Genomic DNA, 20,502 nt, shown 5'->3' with positions numbered 1-20,502 from the left:
TCCCTAAGTTCAGTGTTTGGCGCAAGTAGGTGCGTGTGCGCTTATTTAAAATGCGTTGCGTTGAAATGTGTCAATGTTCAAACGTGACGGTGAGGTTGGATGTGACTCAGTTGCCTGAGAGATTAGGTAGGCGTTGATGACAACGTCTGCATCCGTGTAGGCAATCACTGCTGAGAGCCAACCTTCCTTTTAAAAAGCAGTCAAGCCGATAAGTCGTTCGTCCGGGGGTGCTTTTTTTTTTTTTGGAAAAATCTTGAACAGTAGGAGTCCACCGAGCTGCAAGGGTCAACCTCGTTTTAAACGTCGATAATTGCCGCCCCCCCTCCTTCGTTAAAATTCCATTGACTTTACAACACGTTTCGGGTAGCAACTAATACAATAACAAAAAAAAAGACGCCCCGATTCCCACGGGACGATGCTCGTTCTATGCAGCACGCACCAGTGCACCAAATAGAAACTCGCAGCTACAACCACGACCTTTGCGCCAGGTTTAACAGGACGACACCCGTCCCTCCTTCCCTCATGTGATCCGCTTATTAGCCAAGGATGCCGCAGCGGGCGCTTATAAGCACAGCCCGATAATTCGGCAACGGTGGCAAGCAGCGAGTGCGCATCGACCGTAACGCCCTCACGTATTCCCACCATGCTCCCCCCACCCCCCGAATAAAAAAGGCAAAAAAAGAAGAAAAAGAAGACCCCCTTTTCGCGCCGATGCCAACCCTCCCAATGCACGCGATTCAAACTCGGGGACGCCAACCCCGAGGCATTTCTCATCGCCTTTTTGCACGAGGTGGTGTTGCTAGTGCTTCTTCCTACGCACGAAACCTGAAGCTTTTTTGCGGAGAGGCTATAGAAAGCGCATAAAGGCACGGGTATGCTCGCTATGTGCCACAACACACCCCTCCCCCACCTCACTTTTTCATCAAACATTCAATGCGCAGCAGAAACGAAAAACTCCAACCCGCTTCAGCCTCTTCATAACGGGCTGGAAGCAGCATACGGGAGCCGTCAGCGCGCTCCCGTTCCCACGAGACCGCGTTGCCACCGTTCGCACAACAGAAAAAAAAAAAAAAAGGAGAGGCATTTAGAGAAGGATGGGGAGAAGAGAGCTGGTGCCACTGCACACCAACCGCGGCCGCTGTTGGCACAAGCACGTGACCGAGAGAGGACACGTGACCATAAGCCACCACCACGTTTTTAGCCCCGCATGCTCTTCTTTATTTCCTTTCTTACATTTCTGGTCCCGCTCTAATGATGACTATGCCTCCCCGAGCGAACCCCGTTACCTCTCGGCCACTGGTACTTTCTTTCTTTCGCTTTCTTTTCTCGCGAACCCTTGCTTCTCTTAGGCGCCTGCAGCCAGATACACACGACAGCAGCCGCCAGAAACAGCTGAGTCGTGCAGAGTTGTCAGCGGGGTTTTCTCTCTTTTCTTTTTTTCTCCCCGGAGGAGTTGGCGCAAGACCGACGAGAACCATCCCGAGGTTTCTATATTTGGAATGCCCGTTCGGGGGCGCCACAGGCCCATGTGCGCGCAGTTGGCAGGGCGTTCTTTGATAACTCAGAGTCACTTCCACAGACACGTTGCCCCTCCCTTCTCTCTCTCTTCAACTTTCCCCTCACCGCTTTCCCCAGTGCAGGGTAGCAAATCGGACGCGCGTCTGGTTGACCTCCCTGTCTTTCATCTCTTCCCTTCCCCCACCTCCTCCACCTCCAGAGAAGCTGGGAGTCAGCCCCCGAAAAAAGAGACCTGCGATTTCTTCCGCGTCCCCTATGAGACGGTACGAAAAATATCACTCGTTTTCATCACATACATCTTTCAAAAATTACAATAATGAAGGTGGACAACTCAATTTACGGATTGATACTGAATGAACACACTCTTGCCGCCGGCGTCAGACAGCAGCGTAAGCGTAATTACGGTAGTCGAAATCCACTGCCGTAGTCAGGAAGGACGGAGGGAAATTGGGCGAAGACACGAAAGCCAAATATACCGCTCATAGCAATTGTTAGCGATCGTGAAACCTGGCAGCTACATGTTATTAGAGAGTTTTAGTACTGCGTACGCTGCGTACGTGGCGGCGTTGCGTACGTAAGGACGCCACGTTTTTTGTAGTGTGCATGCGCAGACCGCAACGCGCACGTATCGCATTACGTACGCAGCCGCTACATACGCACGCATGAGATGCGTGCGTACGTATGAGGTGATCGCGCCGCTCTCGAACAAGTTCGCGAAAGCGCGAGACTTCGTTTTGCAAAATGGCGGCATCGAAGGCAAGCACCGACTGGCTCTGTGGCTTAAAATATGGCCATAATCTGGCTATAACACTTGGATTGGCTCACATTGGCTGTCAACAACACGTGCTTCTATTTTGATCTACCAGATGGCGCAACATGCTTCACGCTCGCTACGTACGCGGGTACTACGGCGTACTAAAAGCCGATTAGTGGCAAACGACGCCACGTAACGCAAGGCACTTGCGTGATGCGTACGTAGCACCATTCCGCACTACTAAAACTCTCTATTCGCTTCATTTTTAAGAATCTGGAAAGCGTTGTTATTTCCGATTTTTTTTTTGATTAGACGCTCGGGCGATGTCGCTGCCTTTTTTTTAAAGGAATAACCCCATCACTGGCCCAGCATTTTTCTATGGCTGTAGAACATCTTTTTTTTTTTATTCTATCCCGCATAGCAATTTGTTTAGGGCGGTTACTCAGGATGTGCATTGGTGCAAATGGCTCGATCGTAGTGGGTATCTCAATGGAACATTTCATTAACGTTAGAGACATCTTAATACAACTTTCACCAGCATTCATGAGCAGCCTTTCTTTTTTTTTTTTCAGAAGCAGGGCATGTGCATCGGGTCGTGTATTGCGCCACTGTTCAGTCATATATCTTAAAGTTCCGCTGACAAGACACTCGAGAACGCATTTGGAAGCAATGCGCGTTCAAACATTTCAAAAGCTTTTACATATATGGATGATTTCTTATTTGTTTTTAATGGCCAAGGAACTTTAACTAGCTGTGATGCCATTTTGGTTATCTTAGGCAAAAGTCTCTATTTTACTCGCGATCTTCCACTCGAGAGTACGTTTCATTTTTCATATTTAAGTATTTCTGTTCGCAACGGTCCTTTCTGCTGGCAGTATTTTCCTCGGGGACAGAAGGGTTTGGTGTCGTATGACTCGCCTTAGTCAAACACTGTAAAAAGGGGAGTTGCTATGCAATATTCAGAGTCGGCTCTAAGAGAGTCATAGTTTAGAGAAAGGAGGGTCTCCCTGAATCTATGGTGACGCCGGTGGTGGAAACTCTCCTGCAGAAGGTGCTGTAAGGTCCGAGGAGTGAGTCGAGGGCGAGGGCGACCACTTTTAACGTGAGACCTGAAGTGGTGCCTCATACGCGCAATGGTAGCCTCAACCTAAGGATGGTAGCAGGCAAGTACAGCGTCCCCCCCCCCCTTTTTTTTTTTCAGGCGCATTTCAAGCAGACGCGCCTCTGCCCCCGTACCTCCAGAAAACCGAAAACAAGGCGCGGCTGCGGTAAGAACCACGTAAAGCTGTACGCTAAATACCCTACAGGACTTGCGTATCAAAATCCCCCTGGCGTGCGGCAAGTCTGTACAGATAGGGCAGACCACAGGCGTAGCCAAATTTGTTTTCCGGGGAGGGCGGGCTTCCTGATTTCGCGAGAAACACCCACTGATATGGTCATTTTGTGCACGTTATACAAAGGCGAAAAATAATTCGGGAGGGGGGGGGGGGGGGGCACGGGCCGGTGTGCCACCCTTTGCTACGGCCCTAAACGGGGCGGCGGTGCCTGAATGATCTAGCGAGGGAATACGAACAAAAGTTAAAAACAGACGATCTGGCACACCCACATGTGCACTCTAAAGAGTGCGCCTGTGAACCGCCGCTTCAGCGGATCGAGATTCTAGACAGAGACCAAGATCAAACAGCACGAGAGCTGTTAGAAGAATTTTATATTGGAAAGAAAAGTGGCGACGGTGTCAACGATACTTCAATCGGATTAACTCAATCATAAATGTTTGTTTATATAAATGGCTGCCCCGCAAGGCTGATCAGCGGATGTAACTTGTGTTTGCGCATGTCTTATCTCGCTACTATGTTATTACGTCTTTATATGAAGGAACGAGCTGAAAGTTTACTGCACGTGTCGTCGTACCTGCCCCACCGTGGTGGTCTAGTGGCTAAGGTACTCGGCTGCTGACCCGCAGGTCGCGGGATCGAATCCCGGCTGCGGCAGCTGCATTTCCGATGGAGGCGGAAATGGTGTAGGCCCGTGTGCTCACATTTGGGTGCACATTAAAAAACCCCAGGTGGTCGAAATTTCCGGGGCCCACCACTGCGAAGTCTCTCATAATCACATGGTGGTTTTTAGACGTGAAACCCCACATAACAATCAATCATGTAGTCGTAATACCCTTCTGTTCTCGTATTCTTTTTATGCGGCCAAGATGTCGAACTATGTGGACTTGGTCAGGATCCCTTCGTTATTTACAGATGGCTTGCAGTGAGGTTAGTGAAGCCGCAATATGAGATGGCCATTATGGCGGACACGCTGTCTGTGATGACCCGTTTAATCTTACCGGCCAATCGCGCGCAGGTTCTGTCATTAGAGGTGCACGTGTACGCCAAAAACGTTTCACCGGCGTCGTTATCACTCGGAGGCCCGATTAACCGTCCCGTGATGACGTATACCTCGACGTTGTACGTCCGCCATCTTGGAGTACCAGTACGTTGAGAATTACGTCCACGACGTCACGAGCAATCTATCAATACGTTATAGTGTCCGCATCGGGTCCGCTATATAGGTACTGGCCCACGCCCATGCGAGGGACAATCAGCTGCCGCGCGCCATCAGGCGTGTGGCTGTCCCCAGCAATATCGAACGCTCTCGACCTCGATACATAAGCGGCCGACCGAAGGGCTAACCGCCACCTAGACCCAACAGTCGGTGTTGTAGAGACGAGCGATTGTCCGCTGGTGCTATCCCTTCCGTCCGAGCGGGACACGCAAACAAAGCGGTACTTAGCCAAAATGCGGCGTCCGCTAGCGGCTACTGGGCGTCCGACCCTTTTCCCACGACCAGAAAACTTGCGTGGCTTCGAGGACGTGTCTGTGCTTGTGGGCACTGCTCCCATTATTTTTTCTTTTTGTTGTAACTGCGGCGTTAGCGAGCCCCGTCAAAAAACCACCCCGCTGACAAGGACGCTCGTGCATGCGGTCTGCGTGGTCATAGACTGCGTGTATACCTCGAGGCGAGCTGGCTGTATGCTGTTGCTTCTGCTAGAACAATGCGGGTGTGTTTTTTTTTTTCAGCCGTAAAGAGGCGCCCCGTCACAGGCGACTTGTTTTCTTGCTGCAGCCACTACAGTTGCGACAGATAGTGATGTACGTGTAGAGGGTTTCTACTCCGTGCATCCTACCATCAGGTTTGCAACGTGCAATTTATTTTGTTTATTTACAGTGAAAACTCGATCTAACGAAATCCCATTATAAGAAGTTCCAGATATAATGAAGAAATTTCCATTACTCGACAGGTACCTATAAAATTATGCGTTGGCACCGAATCCACGAAAACAATTCGACAACCAGATTGGTCCCCATAAACTTCGACCACTGACGATCCTACAACGGGCTCGTAGATTCAAGTACACTGGTTCACTTCCATTTCGTCTCTACCTAAACGAGGTCCCTGTAGTCGGCATTCGAACCCATATCCTCTATCTCAGCCACGCAAAGCATTAGAGGGTTGCTCATTGCTGACACACTGTAAGAGTGTACAGATATATGTGATGTCAGTAGCCCCAGCGTAAGCAGTTTGCTGATACACTTGGAGAGGACTAAACTGATACTATATCTGGGGTATACAAAAGCGCTGTTCAACACAAAGAGGTCATAATACCCTGCTGCATCTGCATTCCCACGACGGCCGGCTGAGGGCCCTGTGAGCCATGCCGTAAAAACACGTTTGCACCGTGCCGGGGGGGCGCGCAATGAGCGATGGGACAGCAAGCGTCATGGTGTCCGCACGCCAAACAGTAGCGCCGGATCACGAAGTTCGAATTTATATACGATCGGCCACCCGGATCTTCTGCGCACACATGCACGACACGCGGCTTTTCCGCCAACACCAAGAGCGTCGCGGAAAAGCCGATATCCTTGCTCGGTTTGTTTACGATGCTTTCTCTTTCATTATCCTCGTTCACAAAAGCCAAAGCAACGAATGAGAAAAAAAAAAGAGGGGGAGAAATGGCGAGCATTCGCACCACCACTACCATCATCATCTAAATGAAACCAAAGCAACCAGCTCGAACGCCACATGGTGCGGCACCAGCTCCGCCCCCGCGGTAATGTGTCTTTTGTTCGGAGGTTACGGCCTGTGGGGAGCCGAGCGGCAAAGAAAAAAAAGGGGGGGTTGGGGGGAGGGGGGCTTCCCACGGTGTGCGACGAAGGTAAGCAAGAAAGTTCTCCATAAGAAGACAAGAGAAAAAAATGCGAAGGAGCCACCTTCATTCGACAGAAGTCGCCGCCATACTGCCTCCGATACTCGTGCGTTCTTCACAAGTGCTTTACTTATGGCTCGCTTACATCGACAACGCACATAAAGTGCCGCTTAGGAGTCCCCCACCACCGTTGCTCAATAAAGCGCCAGATCACGAATCCAAACGACCATCTTCCTCCGAGCTGCTACCGTCTAATGGTCCCTCTGCTGCCGATCACGGCCAACTTTCTTCGGACTGCATGATGCGCACTACATTGCAGCGTGCACATATGCGAAACCTCCTCTCTTAGCCACCTCCTCCCTCTTTCTTTTATATGAACCAGTGGCGTTCGGGGCATCACTAGAAAACAAAGTCATGCCAGGAAGCACTACAAAGCACAAAAACAATATGCGGGTAAAGTGCGACGCACGGTCGCCACACACACACACACACACACACACACACACACACACACACACACACACACACACACACACACACACACACATATATATATATATATATATATATATATATATATATATATATATATATATATATATATATATATATATATATATATATATATATATATATATATATATATATATATTGAGAGAGAGAGAGAGGTAAGGCTCCAGTCATTTGGATAATGCCATCGACCAGAGGAACGTGACTCACCTAATGGCTATCGATTCGCTTATCCCTTCGCTTTACCGAGGGCTTATCGACTGTTGCGAATAGTTCCTCCGCGCCACTGGAGGCAACAAAGCACGATTCGATTGAGCTGGCGCGACCATATACACGGTGGCGGCACAGGAAATACAATACGTCGTCCTCCCGATGGTCGCAATGCGGACGCGTAGTCGCTCCTCTCCGTTGACGAACAATGAGCATGCCCAACAAGCAGCGCGCGCTGCAATCACCGAAAGCAAAACAGGAAAAAGTGAGGCGTTCAATCGGAAGAAGCGCGTTCCCACGGTCCTTAACGGAGAAGCGACATGGGTCTGGGCGCTTGGATTGTACGAATAGCGTCCGTATCTGTGTGACGATGCGACTTTACTGCGCCTGAGCCGGTGGGAAATACGTACGAAGCGATGCAACCGCAAAAGGGAGGCTAAATTCACTCGGAAGGAAAACAATGACGCGGTGGGTGTGGTAAACGAGAACAAGCACAAAGGCGAGCGCCGACTAAAGCATCGAAAAAGACTTCTTTTCTTCCCTCGCGCATCTGGGCGAAAAAAAAAAAAACACAAGCCATGTTCACAGTGAGTATAGAACTTCTATATCCACAAGAAGTACTGCCGCATTGTCGTCGTAGTAATGTTCCGAAAGTGTGCGTAGAACAAGTGTAGGAGCAATTGCGGTATGCCTCGAGAGCTTCCCACAGCGCGTACGGTGATGAGATGGTCGCAAGACGGGGCTGTAATACGTTTGTGCAAACCACAAACGTCTTAGCTTCTCAGACTGTTGCTTCATATTATTTCTATTCATTTCTGCTATGCTCGTCATCACTTCGCTGATTCACGTGTAATATTTTCACTATGACCTTCTTTTGTGAGGAAATGACCCAGCACATGCGTCAACGCGTTTCTGCACGTGTTGTGTCAACACGTTGTGTCAACACGTTGTGCCGTATTCCTGATCCAACGCCTACATTTAGGCCTCCAAAGTAGGCCGACGGTATGAAATCATAACAATATAAATTAATGAATTAATTATTATTGTGTACCGGGTGGGCGGGGGTACAACTACGACAGTAAACCGAACAATATATAATGTATTGGGGTAATACGGTGGCATCGATTTGCTTGCTGCCCTTGCGAACGAATGGGGGCCTCGCTCATTCGGGAGAAGCTGGCGATAACATCTTTTGCTATAGAGGCACTCGCGGTCGCCTGCATTGATAAGTCAACTAGTGGACGGACAAGCCGGCGTGCGGAATGAACTTACGTATTCTCGAGAGACGAGCACACACTCTACGATATGCTTCGACGGATAAAGTACGCACTAGAAACGATAGTGACTGGAAATGGCTCGGCAACAAAGCGGGCAGCTGTGTCCTATCTCCCAAACCGAAGGCCCTTGATGTTCTCAGTGTGGACACGATCGATAAGACTGACAAGACAAGCGGAAAAAGCGAAAGAGCACGCGTTCTGACATTAGGTGTTTGCTCCGTTAGTATACCGAGCAATGCGGCAGAAGTCGCGACGCCGCACGCCTAAAGGAACCACTCGCACTTGCGCGCGCACCCAAAATCCCAGACTGGGAGCACCGCCTCCTTCCAGACTCGATTCCTGAGTGAGGCAAAATTTACGTGCAGCGCTGTACGCAATTGCCCTAACAGACCGGCAAGCCACAGCGTCGTGTCTGCTATTTCACCCACCGCCTCTTTCTCGACAACTCAGGTCTCTGGACAGTCATTATCACCCCGCAATCAAGACCACTTAAGATTGCGCGCACAGAGGAGAAAGAGAGCAGCCATCTCTAAAGAAAAGAAGAAGTGTATGCGCAACCAGAGGAGCTCTGCCACGTTGCAAGAGAGGATGCTCCGGCCGCACGCACCACTTATCACAAAGCCCGCGGCGGGATGAGCGTCCTTATTTTTACCTCAGTTTTCTACGAGTTGAGTAGCCGCACCAGAGGCAGGAACAAGACTGCGCGTGCGCAGTGCGTAAGAGAAGGAGCCCTCGGACTGGCGATGTTGAAAGACCATGGTGAGGAGGAAGAGTACTGCGTGGTCGGAGGGGACGGAGTCGCGTATCAGACGCCAACTCGCACGCCGCTCACCTCGAAAGACACAAGGGTCTCCCTTTGAGAAGAAGGTTTGTAGTTGAAGCCGGCACGCTCCACTCTCTAACACGTAGCCACGATTTTTCTTGAGGGGTGGAGGTGGGGGGAAGGGGACAAGGCTTAATTATTCGAAAGAGAGTCCATGGCAAGAAAAAAAAGTTGCCCGGGAACATGGCCGACTGGACGAATCTCGAAAGCCTTGCCCCCATTTTCCCCTTGCCTAAGGGCCTGTTCACTGAACTAAGGTGACGGCATGTTTGCGCTTTGTGCACTAAATGTTATGCACCAATCACTGCCGTAGCAAGGCGGCAGGGGGAAGGGATGTGAAAAACCCGAGCGAAAATTTTCATTTTTGCGTGTGTGTGTCTACATACAATTCATTCCATAATGCGTGCAATACACACGCATATATATATACGAACGAATGCACGAAGCATGGTTAACCCTCTCCCTACCCCGATAAAATTTCTGGATACGCAATTGACTTGGAATATATTTAGTATCTCTAATTTACGTGTTTCATATTTGCTGAGAACTAGGGAAACATTAAAGGGTGCGGGGGCGAAAATTGGGTGCATCTTACCAAGCTTATAGTCGGGCAGGAATAGCGTATTCCATGGAACCGTAAAGAAATTAGGGTCTTTACCGCTTAAATACACAAGTGACATGTGAAAAAAAAAACAGAAACGCACGCCGTTTAGAACATTTTTTTTCTTGTTTAGCCGTTTTCAGACTGGTGAGCCTTGTGTGTGCGTGCGCGCGCGCGCGCGTGTGTGTGTGTGTGTGTGTGTGTGTGTGTGTGCACACCACTGCGTACACGCAGGATCCACAACGGCAAACAGAGACACCCACAAAACAAGAATAAAAACAATTGATAGCCGGAGTGAAGACCCAGCTTTCTCCGAAACCACCCGGACGAATGCACAAACAAGCAATAAAGAAAGAAAATCCATCCCGCACCGGTGGCAGGAAGAAAACGAGCAGGTTTTGCCATAGAAGCGAGAAGTACTGAAACGCTGTCCAACCACTGCAGGAAGGTAAACGTCGCTAAGCTGAGAAGAGAAAGAACGAAGAGAAATGCGAAGTGGTCAGTCCGGAGCCGACACGACCCACCGGCACGCCACCTCGGCGCCTTGCCGGAGGCCAGTTTCCAGGGTGGCATAGAGAAGAAAAAAACAGGCAGCACCCCTGTGCCCGCCCTTCCACCCCCTGCTATGACCGGTCACAACATCATCCAGAAGAGGGTCGAGGAGGGAGCGGTCACTCGTCCGACGCAGCCGCGAAAAAGAAGAGCTCGTGGCAAAACAGGGAGCTCGCGCTGGTTTACCCAAGTGAGAGAGGAGACTGGCTTGTTCTAAGGAGTAAAGGTAACGGAGGAGAGCCGTGACGAAGAAAAACTGCCGGTATTACGCGCCGTGCGCGGCCAGGAGCGAGCGAGGTGTCTCGTCCGACTCACCCTCGGCCGAAGAAGAAAAGCCTGCTAGAGCGCGGGTCAGGTTAAGCGGATGAAGAAGCTAGCGAACGTCACAGAGAATAGAAGTCACTGGAAAAATACCATACACCCACAGACTCAACAGCGAGTGTCTCTCAGTGGCTCAGTCGCGGAAGTTAGCGCGACTGAAAATTCCTCCGAAAATTCCCCTGCTGAGTGGCTCATGTCCGCACCTACGATTGAGAGAAGTCGCGTGATCAAGAGAACGCTCTCAAGGAACGACTTTCGGGGTGACAGATTTTTCACAGCGGTTCACAAACTGCCTCATAAGAAATGAAGTTTAATAAGGTTGGAGCCGGGCTTGGCGACTCATCAAAGGGGACAAAGTGTCGTGTCGTCTTTGTTCCCGTCAACAGCTTGCTACTTCACTACACGGTATAATGTCTCATAAAGAGTACTGTTACTATGGCGTATCAGCCGGTGTGCGTGTGTATCATGTTCTTCTCATCTTATTGCGTGGCACTGTTTTTCACCAGTAGCAAATATGATCAAATAAAGAGCTATGCGACTGCCGTCGCACGTCTTAAACGATCGAACAGCGAGCGACTGGCCCCAGGTAAAACTGTTTGTCGACCAAAGCGATTATTTGCGTCCGTATTTTCGACGAGTACATAAGCTACGAGTCTCCGGTGTGAACGAGACTTTGCTGATGAGCGTGTCGTTCAAAACCTATAAACAAGTCGTTCAAACGTCTTCATAGAAAGCGTCGCATTGCATTATCGGCGTATAGTCGATACTGTCACTCATCCAGTGAGCCACCAGATTCAGCGGAATCCTAGACTCAGGGCCGCATACAGAGCTTCCATGTATTTAATAAAGCTATTACTCGTCTTCCTCGCTTGTGCTGGACCTCGTCCAGCACAACTGGTAGCGGGTTCAAATCCCGGCTGTGGCGGCTGCATTTCCGATGGAGGCGGAAATGTTGTAGGCCCGTGTGCTCAGATTTGGGTGCACGTTAAAGAACCCCAGGTGGTCAAAATTTCCGGAGCCCTCCACTACGGCGTCTCTCATAATCATATGGTGGTTTTGGGACGTTAAACCCCACAAATCAATCAATCAATCGTCCAGCACAACTGCCAGACCGCGAGAAATTTCGAACTCCACGGCAGCGGGGCGATGCTGACGTATGCATCACGCTGTATATACAGCGTTAATGAACGCCGAGCTTTGATAGCACCTGTCGGCTACCGTGAACAGGCTATATAGATACTATAGATAGTGTATAATAACACTAGACAAATGCACGACCAGGGACGACCGTGGGACAGGTCAGAGAGGCCGTTCCGCTCCAGCGATCTTCAGGTCGGGGCAGACGCCCTTTATTCGGAGGAAGAAGAGTACCAAGGGTAATTGGCCAAGGGCCGCTCTAAAGTGGCGCAAAGTGCCCTTGCACCGCTCGCCCTAACATAATGCCGGGAAGGTTAAGGAGAATAAACTGGGGGGCTAGGTGAGGCGACGTTGTTTATTTGTTCGATATCGCGCTGTTGGAAGTTCCTTGTTGAATAGCCTCTTCATGACTTGCCCCTCGATGTTATGAGGCTGAGAAAGCGACAGATGCGCCATATATTTCTCCATATGGCCGAGTGGATGTATGGTACTTTTTTATACTATACCTCACAGGGGCTGTTCATCTTTCCGGTGAAAGAGTCGGAGAGGAGAAGTGTGCAGTTAACGGTACACGGATACACAGAACACTCCAGTCGTTGCTATGGTCAAAACTTGAGTCGGTTACGAAAGTACCATGGACTAAACTATGCGACTAGAACGAAATTCAGACCACGAATAACTGCTACGGTATGTGGGTGACGCTTTTTCCTAGGTAGAACGCAACCGACATCGGCTCACTCAGTGTGCGCGGCAGGCGAGGGCTGACCGCTGAAGTTGGGTGCAGCAAACGACGCCGCATCAGTCCTCATCCATCGGTCGCATGTCGCGCACGAACAGTTACTTCAGCGGATGTACCTGACACTCCCACCATGCTCTGCACATGCTACCTTGCGGACAAAACGATCAATTGTAATTAAAAATAATAATTAAGTTGCGCGATGAACGGAAGTGCGCAGGGGAACGTGCAGTCAGCAAGCTTCTCGAACGATCCGCAGCGTGGCCCGTACTGATGCTCTGATATAACCCCTCAGGGGAGGTAGTGGTTAACACGCAATCACGGCATCTAGCTTGGTGACATGTTGAGGGCAGAGCTCAGCCACAAGGCAACTGCTTCGCTGCCAAATTCGTTTATATCACTTCAGGTCGAAAACAGCGGCGTCCGGCGTCGTGAATTTACACAAACGGTGCCACATTCTCGTTCCGTTGATTACGGACTCTGATAATACGATGATTATGAGTACACGAAGCAAAGCGCATCAAGGAGAATTCAAATTCAATTCACACTCAGTCATGCGACATGAATGTGAGTCAATAGTGTATCATGCGACTCAAGCGTGAGCCAAGAATGATTCAAATAATTACGTAAGTGCGAAACACTGAACTTTACATTGAATGACAAGTAACCAACTCACGTTAATGTGAATCAAGCCAATTAAGGGTGCCCCAGAGCATATGCACGTCGTCTCTTGGTGCTAAGAGCTAAAAATAAACGGTGACTTTTTGTACTTTAATTCCGTATCTGTACGGAGTGAATTTAGCGTCACTCACTGGCACACCCAGTTAAAGCAATTATTATAACAACAACCAAACTCGCACGCAAATGGTATAAACTACCTCACGGACGTGGCTAAGTGCTACCAACAATGGCTGTTTATATAGTTGCTATTTTCTATCTCAAACAGCAAGATGAGTGCGGAACTTCCAACAACTCCACAGATACATTCAGCATTTCGTGGAATCGATAATTTGAGGTCAGGACCAAGACTAATAAATCATTCACGTAAAGACCTATACGTTTCTCCTGCTTTAAGTTTCTCACAATACCTACATTTATTCATTTCTTGTTTTGTTCCCCTGCATTACTCTTACGTGACGATGCCTTCCTTACTTTCAACGGGGAGAAAATAACACCAACGAAAGTTTGGAAGATATACCCTTCCCAAGCAGCCAAAACTCTGTCAAACATTCAAATTTTTAGATGCGAAGGAGCTCTTTCACTGGCCTGTGTAACGCTGTCCCTTCGTTCGTCCGTACAAACGCGCCCCCCTTGCCACAGGTGTTGGAGCGGTGCCAAGTAGGTCACGCCACAGCTTCGCGTTGACGTCATTCTCTCCCTCGCATGCCACGCACTCGCCGCAGTTGCCGCCTCGTCCGTTCACCCGCAACTCCTGCCGCTCACTACTCCACCGACCCGTCGGTTCACGCATAGTAAACCTGACGCGCGCCTAACGTACGCCTGTACGTGCTGTCTATCTCTCGCTCATCTCTCCCAACCGCTCTCAACGCTCGAGCGCACATCGAGGGGTAACATTCTTTCGGCTCATTTCTCTGCGATGGAAAGGACGCCGGAAGACGACGCTCTTTAACCGGCCGAAACATCCGCCGAAGCGATTAGGCCAAACCCGGCCATCGTTTCAATCGAATCATCCAGCGCTCCCCACAACACCCACGTGACCCCAGCCACGCAACGCTCCTGCTTCGCATCGCTTAGGGAAGATGGTGCAATTTTTTTTACTTTACAGCTCATTCGCTTTTCTTATGATAATCTGCGCTATGAACTAACAACACTCTAAATGGATCTATATTTTCCGTGACGAGGCAAACTTTTCCGGGAATTTATAGCCAGTGACCTATTGAAAAAATGTAGATTTTGAAAAGTTTACAAATAAGAAAAATATTTTTAAAAAGGTAGTTCTGCACGCCAGTGGCCCAAACAACCACCATACACCATTGTCGTTGCGGCAAGAGTACTCCTATTGCGAATATTCGGCTATCGCCCAACGCGCTTTTGCCCTGAGCTCCCTCTTGACGGCCTTCTGGCTTACGTCACACATTTTGAGGGCCCTCGTTTCGCGGACGTGTCGTTTCCTAAGAGAGCTTCCCTATCTCCTTGCAGCCGACATTTTTCTTTGTTTCTTCAGGGCACTTCTTTACAGCGTGACTCTGATCGTCGCAACTGCGGTGCTGCTTGGCTTGGTTAAAAGAAAACAGAAACGAAACGAGGAAGAGAGAAATAGAATGCGAGAAAGCCCATTGGCGCATGCGTGGCGTGTGTTGCGATAAGGCCTAAGAGCACGTCGGCGACTGTGCTAGCGAGTATATAAACACGGGTGCCAGGAACGTCACTCCACGTTCTAAAGAGCCCTCCCCTCTCTGGTAGGCTACCAGCGTGAGATAAACAGAGACATGAGAATGTCTTTCCGCAAACGCGAGCGCTCTCTCCTGTCATGGCTGCTGAGTATATGTGCGTATATAGCCTAGCTTGGTTCCTGTACATCACATCCACCTGATACATATAATCTGCCTCCTAACGATGGCGGCTCGTGCTTGAGACAAGACAAGAACGGCGAACACTTGATGCGAAAAATCGCGGACGACTCCAGAAACTCACAGGCAGTCTCAGTCTACATGGTGGAAGAAAAGGATAGCAGGGAGCATGACGTCACGCCACCAGCCTTTGCAAACCAACGAAACCAGCATTGTCGGCCTATCACGTGACCTTTTGCATCGAGATCACGCAAGCAGCGAGACTTACCGAGACTTCAGAGTGTGGCGCTCGGTAGCATTTATCCGAAACGCGCTTGTTCGGCGCAGACCGGCCGGCTCACGCAAATGGTTCGAAAACGGAATGCCACCGAGAGTATAGTAAAGCCAAGCTTTGACGTTTTGGTCACGTGTTAGGCATCACTCGTGTGACGTTATGCTTCCTCCTTTTTTTTTCTTCCTTCATGCCCTAAGACGAGTCGAAGACGACAGACATTTTCTTTTTTATTAGTATTATTCTAGGCCGTTTGCACCAATAACACCCACCCCGAATGTGTTTCTGCACGTAGCGTGGTTATGTACACTGCCCCTGCGATCCGAGACATCACAACCGCACGCGCTTCAGCATATAGTGCCTAGAAGAAGTATGTCCTAGGCGCTATACTGAGGGATCTGCCCGCTCATGACAACGCGATAATGGCATGTGATGACGTGATGACGTCACAAATTTCGATGGCCTGCGACACCATCACGGGACGACGCTTTTTTCTGCCCCACTCAATAGGGAGTTTCAGAATAACGTTTGTAGGCGCTGAGGGCGTTGCGGGCATAGCGGGCGACATATGAGTTTTAGAATAGCGTTTGCTCCCCCTAAGGAAAATTCTAGGGACTTTCGCCCCGACCGCAAACCCAAATGCACGGAAGCTACATGCAGCCCTTCGCGGACCTCGCGGGCCGCGATCGCCGCACGCTATTTCGAATTTTCTGCGGGCGGGTCGCCAACGCGAACGGCGGCTCGCGTTAAGGCGCATGCGCAGTGGCAGCGACCGCACCGCAAGGGCTCGTGGTGCGCTATTCGAAAACTCCCTAATCTTGCTGACGCCACCGGTAAGCTTTCCCATATGATGAGCAATCTGATGTTTGCGTCATAATAAATGGCGCGTTTAGGGCAACCAGAATTAACGGAGACGTAGCAACGTCAGCCACGTTACATCTAATGTTTAGGTTCGATTTTATTTGAGGGCACACGCGGGCCACGAGTGCGCGCGATTATTACAACAGTATTTAACGACGTCGTACGTAACTGACCATATTAGGATACTTTAACGGCACTTGGTGACCGCCAGGTCACCAAGTGCCGTTAACGCCGCGGCGTCGCAGGCAGTTACTAGACTACAGAAACTTAGGTCGCAGGCCTAGTCTAGTAACGTTGGTCGGGTACGTAAACATTAACAGAGTACGTAAACGAAATCTTGCATAGCGAAAAACTTACATGGCGACCCCGACGGTAAGCTATTCTGTACCACGTGCCCCGCAATAACTGGGCGGTGAAACGGCGCTCCATCCCGACAAGGATCCGCGGCTACAGCTATCGACGGTATACTTTCAAAATACCTTTCGAGCGAAGTTCCAGGATCATTTCGCGCCGCACCCTTCTTTTTCGCGCGCGCCGTTCCGAATTCCCAGCGTGTCGAATTACCCGCCCCATGTAACACAGACGCACACGCAAAGGGGCCACGCGCGTTTTCATTTAGCTACGACGCCCTCACTCGATGAGGCGGGGTGGGCGCATATTTTCCCACGCCGGATCCCAGGGGAGCGCCGCTCATCTCCGCACCATTAACCACGCGTTGACACGGGTACACACACATTGAATAACAGCCACCAGACATCAGCCCCGTTCTCCTCGCTGACGAAGGACATAACCCCCGTTGAAGTTGGTCAAACTGAAAACCCCCATCTCCTCCAATGCTACCTCTTTCATGCCGTTCAGCGTTCTCCTCTCTGCCTCCTACTATTCTATTTTCGTCATCTAGAGTACAACCATCCTCTACTGCAGCAATGTCCCCTGATCCCGACACACGAATCAATTACGCCTTTATTCTTTTTGAAAGCCAGAATGCACTGTCCTCCCCCGCTGCGACAACTGTTCGGGCGAACGAGAAACGCCACGAAATCGGTTCCCATCAGTACACCCCCCTGCACTATAGTGCAGCGCACGCTGATCTCTCTCTCTCTCTTTTTTCCATGGACCACCCTGAAAGCGTGAAACGAGAGCTGACGAGTGTATTCTGGGAGCTGCAGCGGGGGCGAGCGGCAATCTAACGACCACCGAACGACGGAAAGAACTGACTTTTGTCAAGTCACCTCTCGAACCTTCTCGGCCATCACGGGACAGGGAGGAGAAAAAAAGCGCGGGCAGAGAAAAATCGACACGACAGCGTCAAGCCCGAAAACGACGCACAGAAATACTTTCTTTCTTCTTGTGGTGTCGTCTCCACGCTAAAGAAAGGAAAAGAAGGAAGATAGAAAGCAGTATGGAAGAACAGAAATCAATCAAATCGCATCTGATGGCCTGCATCGCTCCCTGCTCAGATATACTCCTTTTTCGATTTTCGGCTTTCCTTTCTATATTTTTTTAGCCCAAAATTACGTTTTCTTTGAAAAACCATTAGCCTTTTAGTTAAGATCCTGCCGCCCGGTTCTTGGCCGATCCCCCTTTGTGGGTGTGCGCCAGAGTGTCAAGGATCATCATCATCATCATCATCAATCAGCTAACTTTCGGGTATTCACGCGTCAAAACGACGGTGCAAAGAGGAAACATTGCTCCTCTTGCTTGCTCGTTCCTTGATTTATGGCTCCTACCCACCACCAGGGATTGGCAATGAAACCGGCGGTTAATATAAAGCAAACATTTTTAATTTTGAAAACGGATGAGGAAGAAATCAATCGGCAAGGAATATACAAAATAATTTAAGAATGGTGAATAATGCAATAACTTGTAAGTTGTAATAAAGCGAATGCTCAAGTACGAAAATTTGAACGAGAATTATGTCAACAGGGAATTCTCGTTCTCTCAACAACACATTCGCGTATGGCTGAGTGGACATCCCTGTTCTTGAAACCCAGAGAACACGCCCCAAGGGAAAGAATGTTGCCCGTACAGACACTTCTAATTATTTCTTTTTCGTTTCGTAATCTACAACTGGAATTCCCTGCTACAGTCCTTTTTTTTTTCTTCCTTTAAATGTGTCCAGAGAAACTATTCCATAGTACAGGGGGTCTCATTTCACCTCGCTTGTTTATTTTCATAGTGTATCTGGTTAATCAGTGCTCTGTGCACACACCGACAACTGCCATAGCCCATAATGTTTGCAGTCATGCGGAAGTAGAATACAATAAATTACGCGCATGCCGTAGTGGGACACGCCGAACGAATTATGACTTCACGCGGTTCTTGTGCAATGCAGCTGAATGTAAGTACACGGGTGTTCTTTGCAACAATAACCTTGTTTATTAGTTCTAACCGTGGTTGTTCACTCTTTTATTTAGTATGGGCATTATGTATGCCGTGTGCATCTGATTGACCTCTGCGAAGCTGCCCAGTGTATGAGGTGGCCAGGTTCCCCTCAAGCTGCTCACTGCAGCTTTTTGTTTTGTTTGTTTGCCTGGTCATCCTCACAACCTTGTTGTCAATAAAGTCAGTTCAATTTCACCCCCATCGTATTCGCGGCCACCATGGCCGGGAGTCGAACCCGCAACGTTAGCATCGTCACAACTAGCCGCTGCTTCGGAGGTCACGTGACGTATTGAGACAAAGAAAGCTATTTGCTAAGTATCATGAACCACGACTAAAATCGCCAAAAATAATTTTGAACATCAAATAAATGAGCCCTTCAACGGGGGCCCGAAATCGAGGTTGTTGGCACTGATTGACAGCATAAAACAATAGGATAAAATACGCTTGTTCCTTTTTTTTTTCTTTTTGTACCTTTCGGTGTTTCGTCTTTCGTTGGGCCGTTTTACGTCAAGAAAGCACGAGTAAGACACATACGAGCACTGCGCGTGCAGTGACACCACGGGGTTTATGTCAACAACGAGGTTGAGTTGCCGGTCTCATAGTTGACACCCATTGTGGCTCACGCAAAGACAGCTCCGGCCTTGTAGGAAACGCCTGATTCAGATTCACCTCTAGCCGTTGCCGCGAAGGCATACCGTGTAACACAATGCGCACCCCAGCTCGCTGCTTCTGCGACCCGCGGTGTTCTTGAAAAGCGACCGCTCTTTCGCGGCCCGCGCGGGTTCATAGGCTTCCGACGAGCAACGCACGTCTCCCACACACACCGACCTCATGACCATCACAATGCCGCACGTGCAGTTCGAAGAAGGCGAAAAGACCCACCGCGCGCGCAAACACGCTTGCTTTCTTTCGCTCGAAAGAAAGCAGGAACGGTCTCAACTCGCGCTCGTGAAAGCGACGCAGATGGTGCAGCGGCGTGGGGTGCTGCCAACAGGAACAATGACGCGATGCCACCCAACAAGGTAGTGCCCTCCCATTACATTTTACGCAGAAGTCGTGTACTTTTGCCCGAAGAAGAGCGTACAGTCGGTAGTTATGCGAGCCCATGTCATTCGATTTTGAAATTTCTAAGGTCCGCGACACGCATTCAGAGTTAAGAGAACACCGCGACCTTATCTCGCCCTTATGCCATGGCGACCAAGTGAGACAAGGTGTAATAATAATAATAATAATAATAATAATAATAATAATAATAATAATAATAATAATAATAATAATAATAATAATAATAAAGATATGTATCTTGAGTTTCTGCGCTTAACCCTGAATATAAATTATTACGCTATTTGGCTTTTTTTTTACTTCTCAATACTATTCCGCCAGCGCCATTTACAGATGGCAATCGCGAAAACAAATTCTCTTTCCCTGACCTGCATCACACCTATTCGTAGGGCTGCGTTTCACTGCTGCTTTCATTTTAGCCTCCTATGACAGAACATTTATCCGGTTACGTCTACCCGCTTAAGATCCATTCTGACTCAACTGTTCCTGAACATGAGTGCTTGGAAAAAATTCATCCCGTTTCTGTGTCGGGTAAGTCATTTTACAAACGCTGGTTGCGCCACAATGTGGCGTTGAACGTGGGTGCGAGACATTGCCAGGAAAAAGAAAAAAAAGCTTAAGGCTACCTAAAAGTAGCACGCACAGTACTTCCACTTAGCATGCGATTATCGTGTTCCCCTTTTCTTTCTTTTTCTCGCTTCCGGTTTCTGTTCCTTATGGCGAGTTTCACACGTAACATCTCTGCGGGGAGTACATCA

General features: G+C 49.3%; 2 protein-coding genes across 2 annotated transcripts in view; one reads left to right on the top strand and one right to left on the bottom strand.

Moving 5' to 3' along the window:
• Positions 1–20,502, bottom strand: part of fng (Fringe glycosyltransferase) — a 125,234-nt gene that overhangs the window by 98,541 nt on the left and 6,191 nt on the right. The gene's annotated exons all lie outside the window — the stretch shown is intronic.
• The window catches only part of LOC119179034 (AP-4 complex accessory subunit Tepsin), an 86,590-nt gene continuing 85,762 nt past the window's right edge, over positions 19,675–20,502 (top strand). The window contains exon 1 of the mRNA XM_075869806.1: positions 19,675–19,704. Coding sequence (XP_075725921.1) covers positions 19,690–19,704 — 15 coding nt within the window. The 5' untranslated portion in view covers positions 19,675–19,689. The remainder of the gene's footprint in view (positions 19,705–20,502) is intronic.

This window comes from Rhipicephalus microplus, chromosome 7, assembly GCF_043290135.1.
Source record: "Rhipicephalus microplus isolate Deutch F79 chromosome 7, USDA_Rmic, whole genome shotgun sequence".
Classification (NCBI taxonomy): domain Eukaryota; kingdom Metazoa; phylum Arthropoda; class Arachnida; order Ixodida; family Ixodidae; genus Rhipicephalus; species Rhipicephalus microplus.
This window is presented reverse-complemented; position numbering and strand designations above follow the sequence as displayed.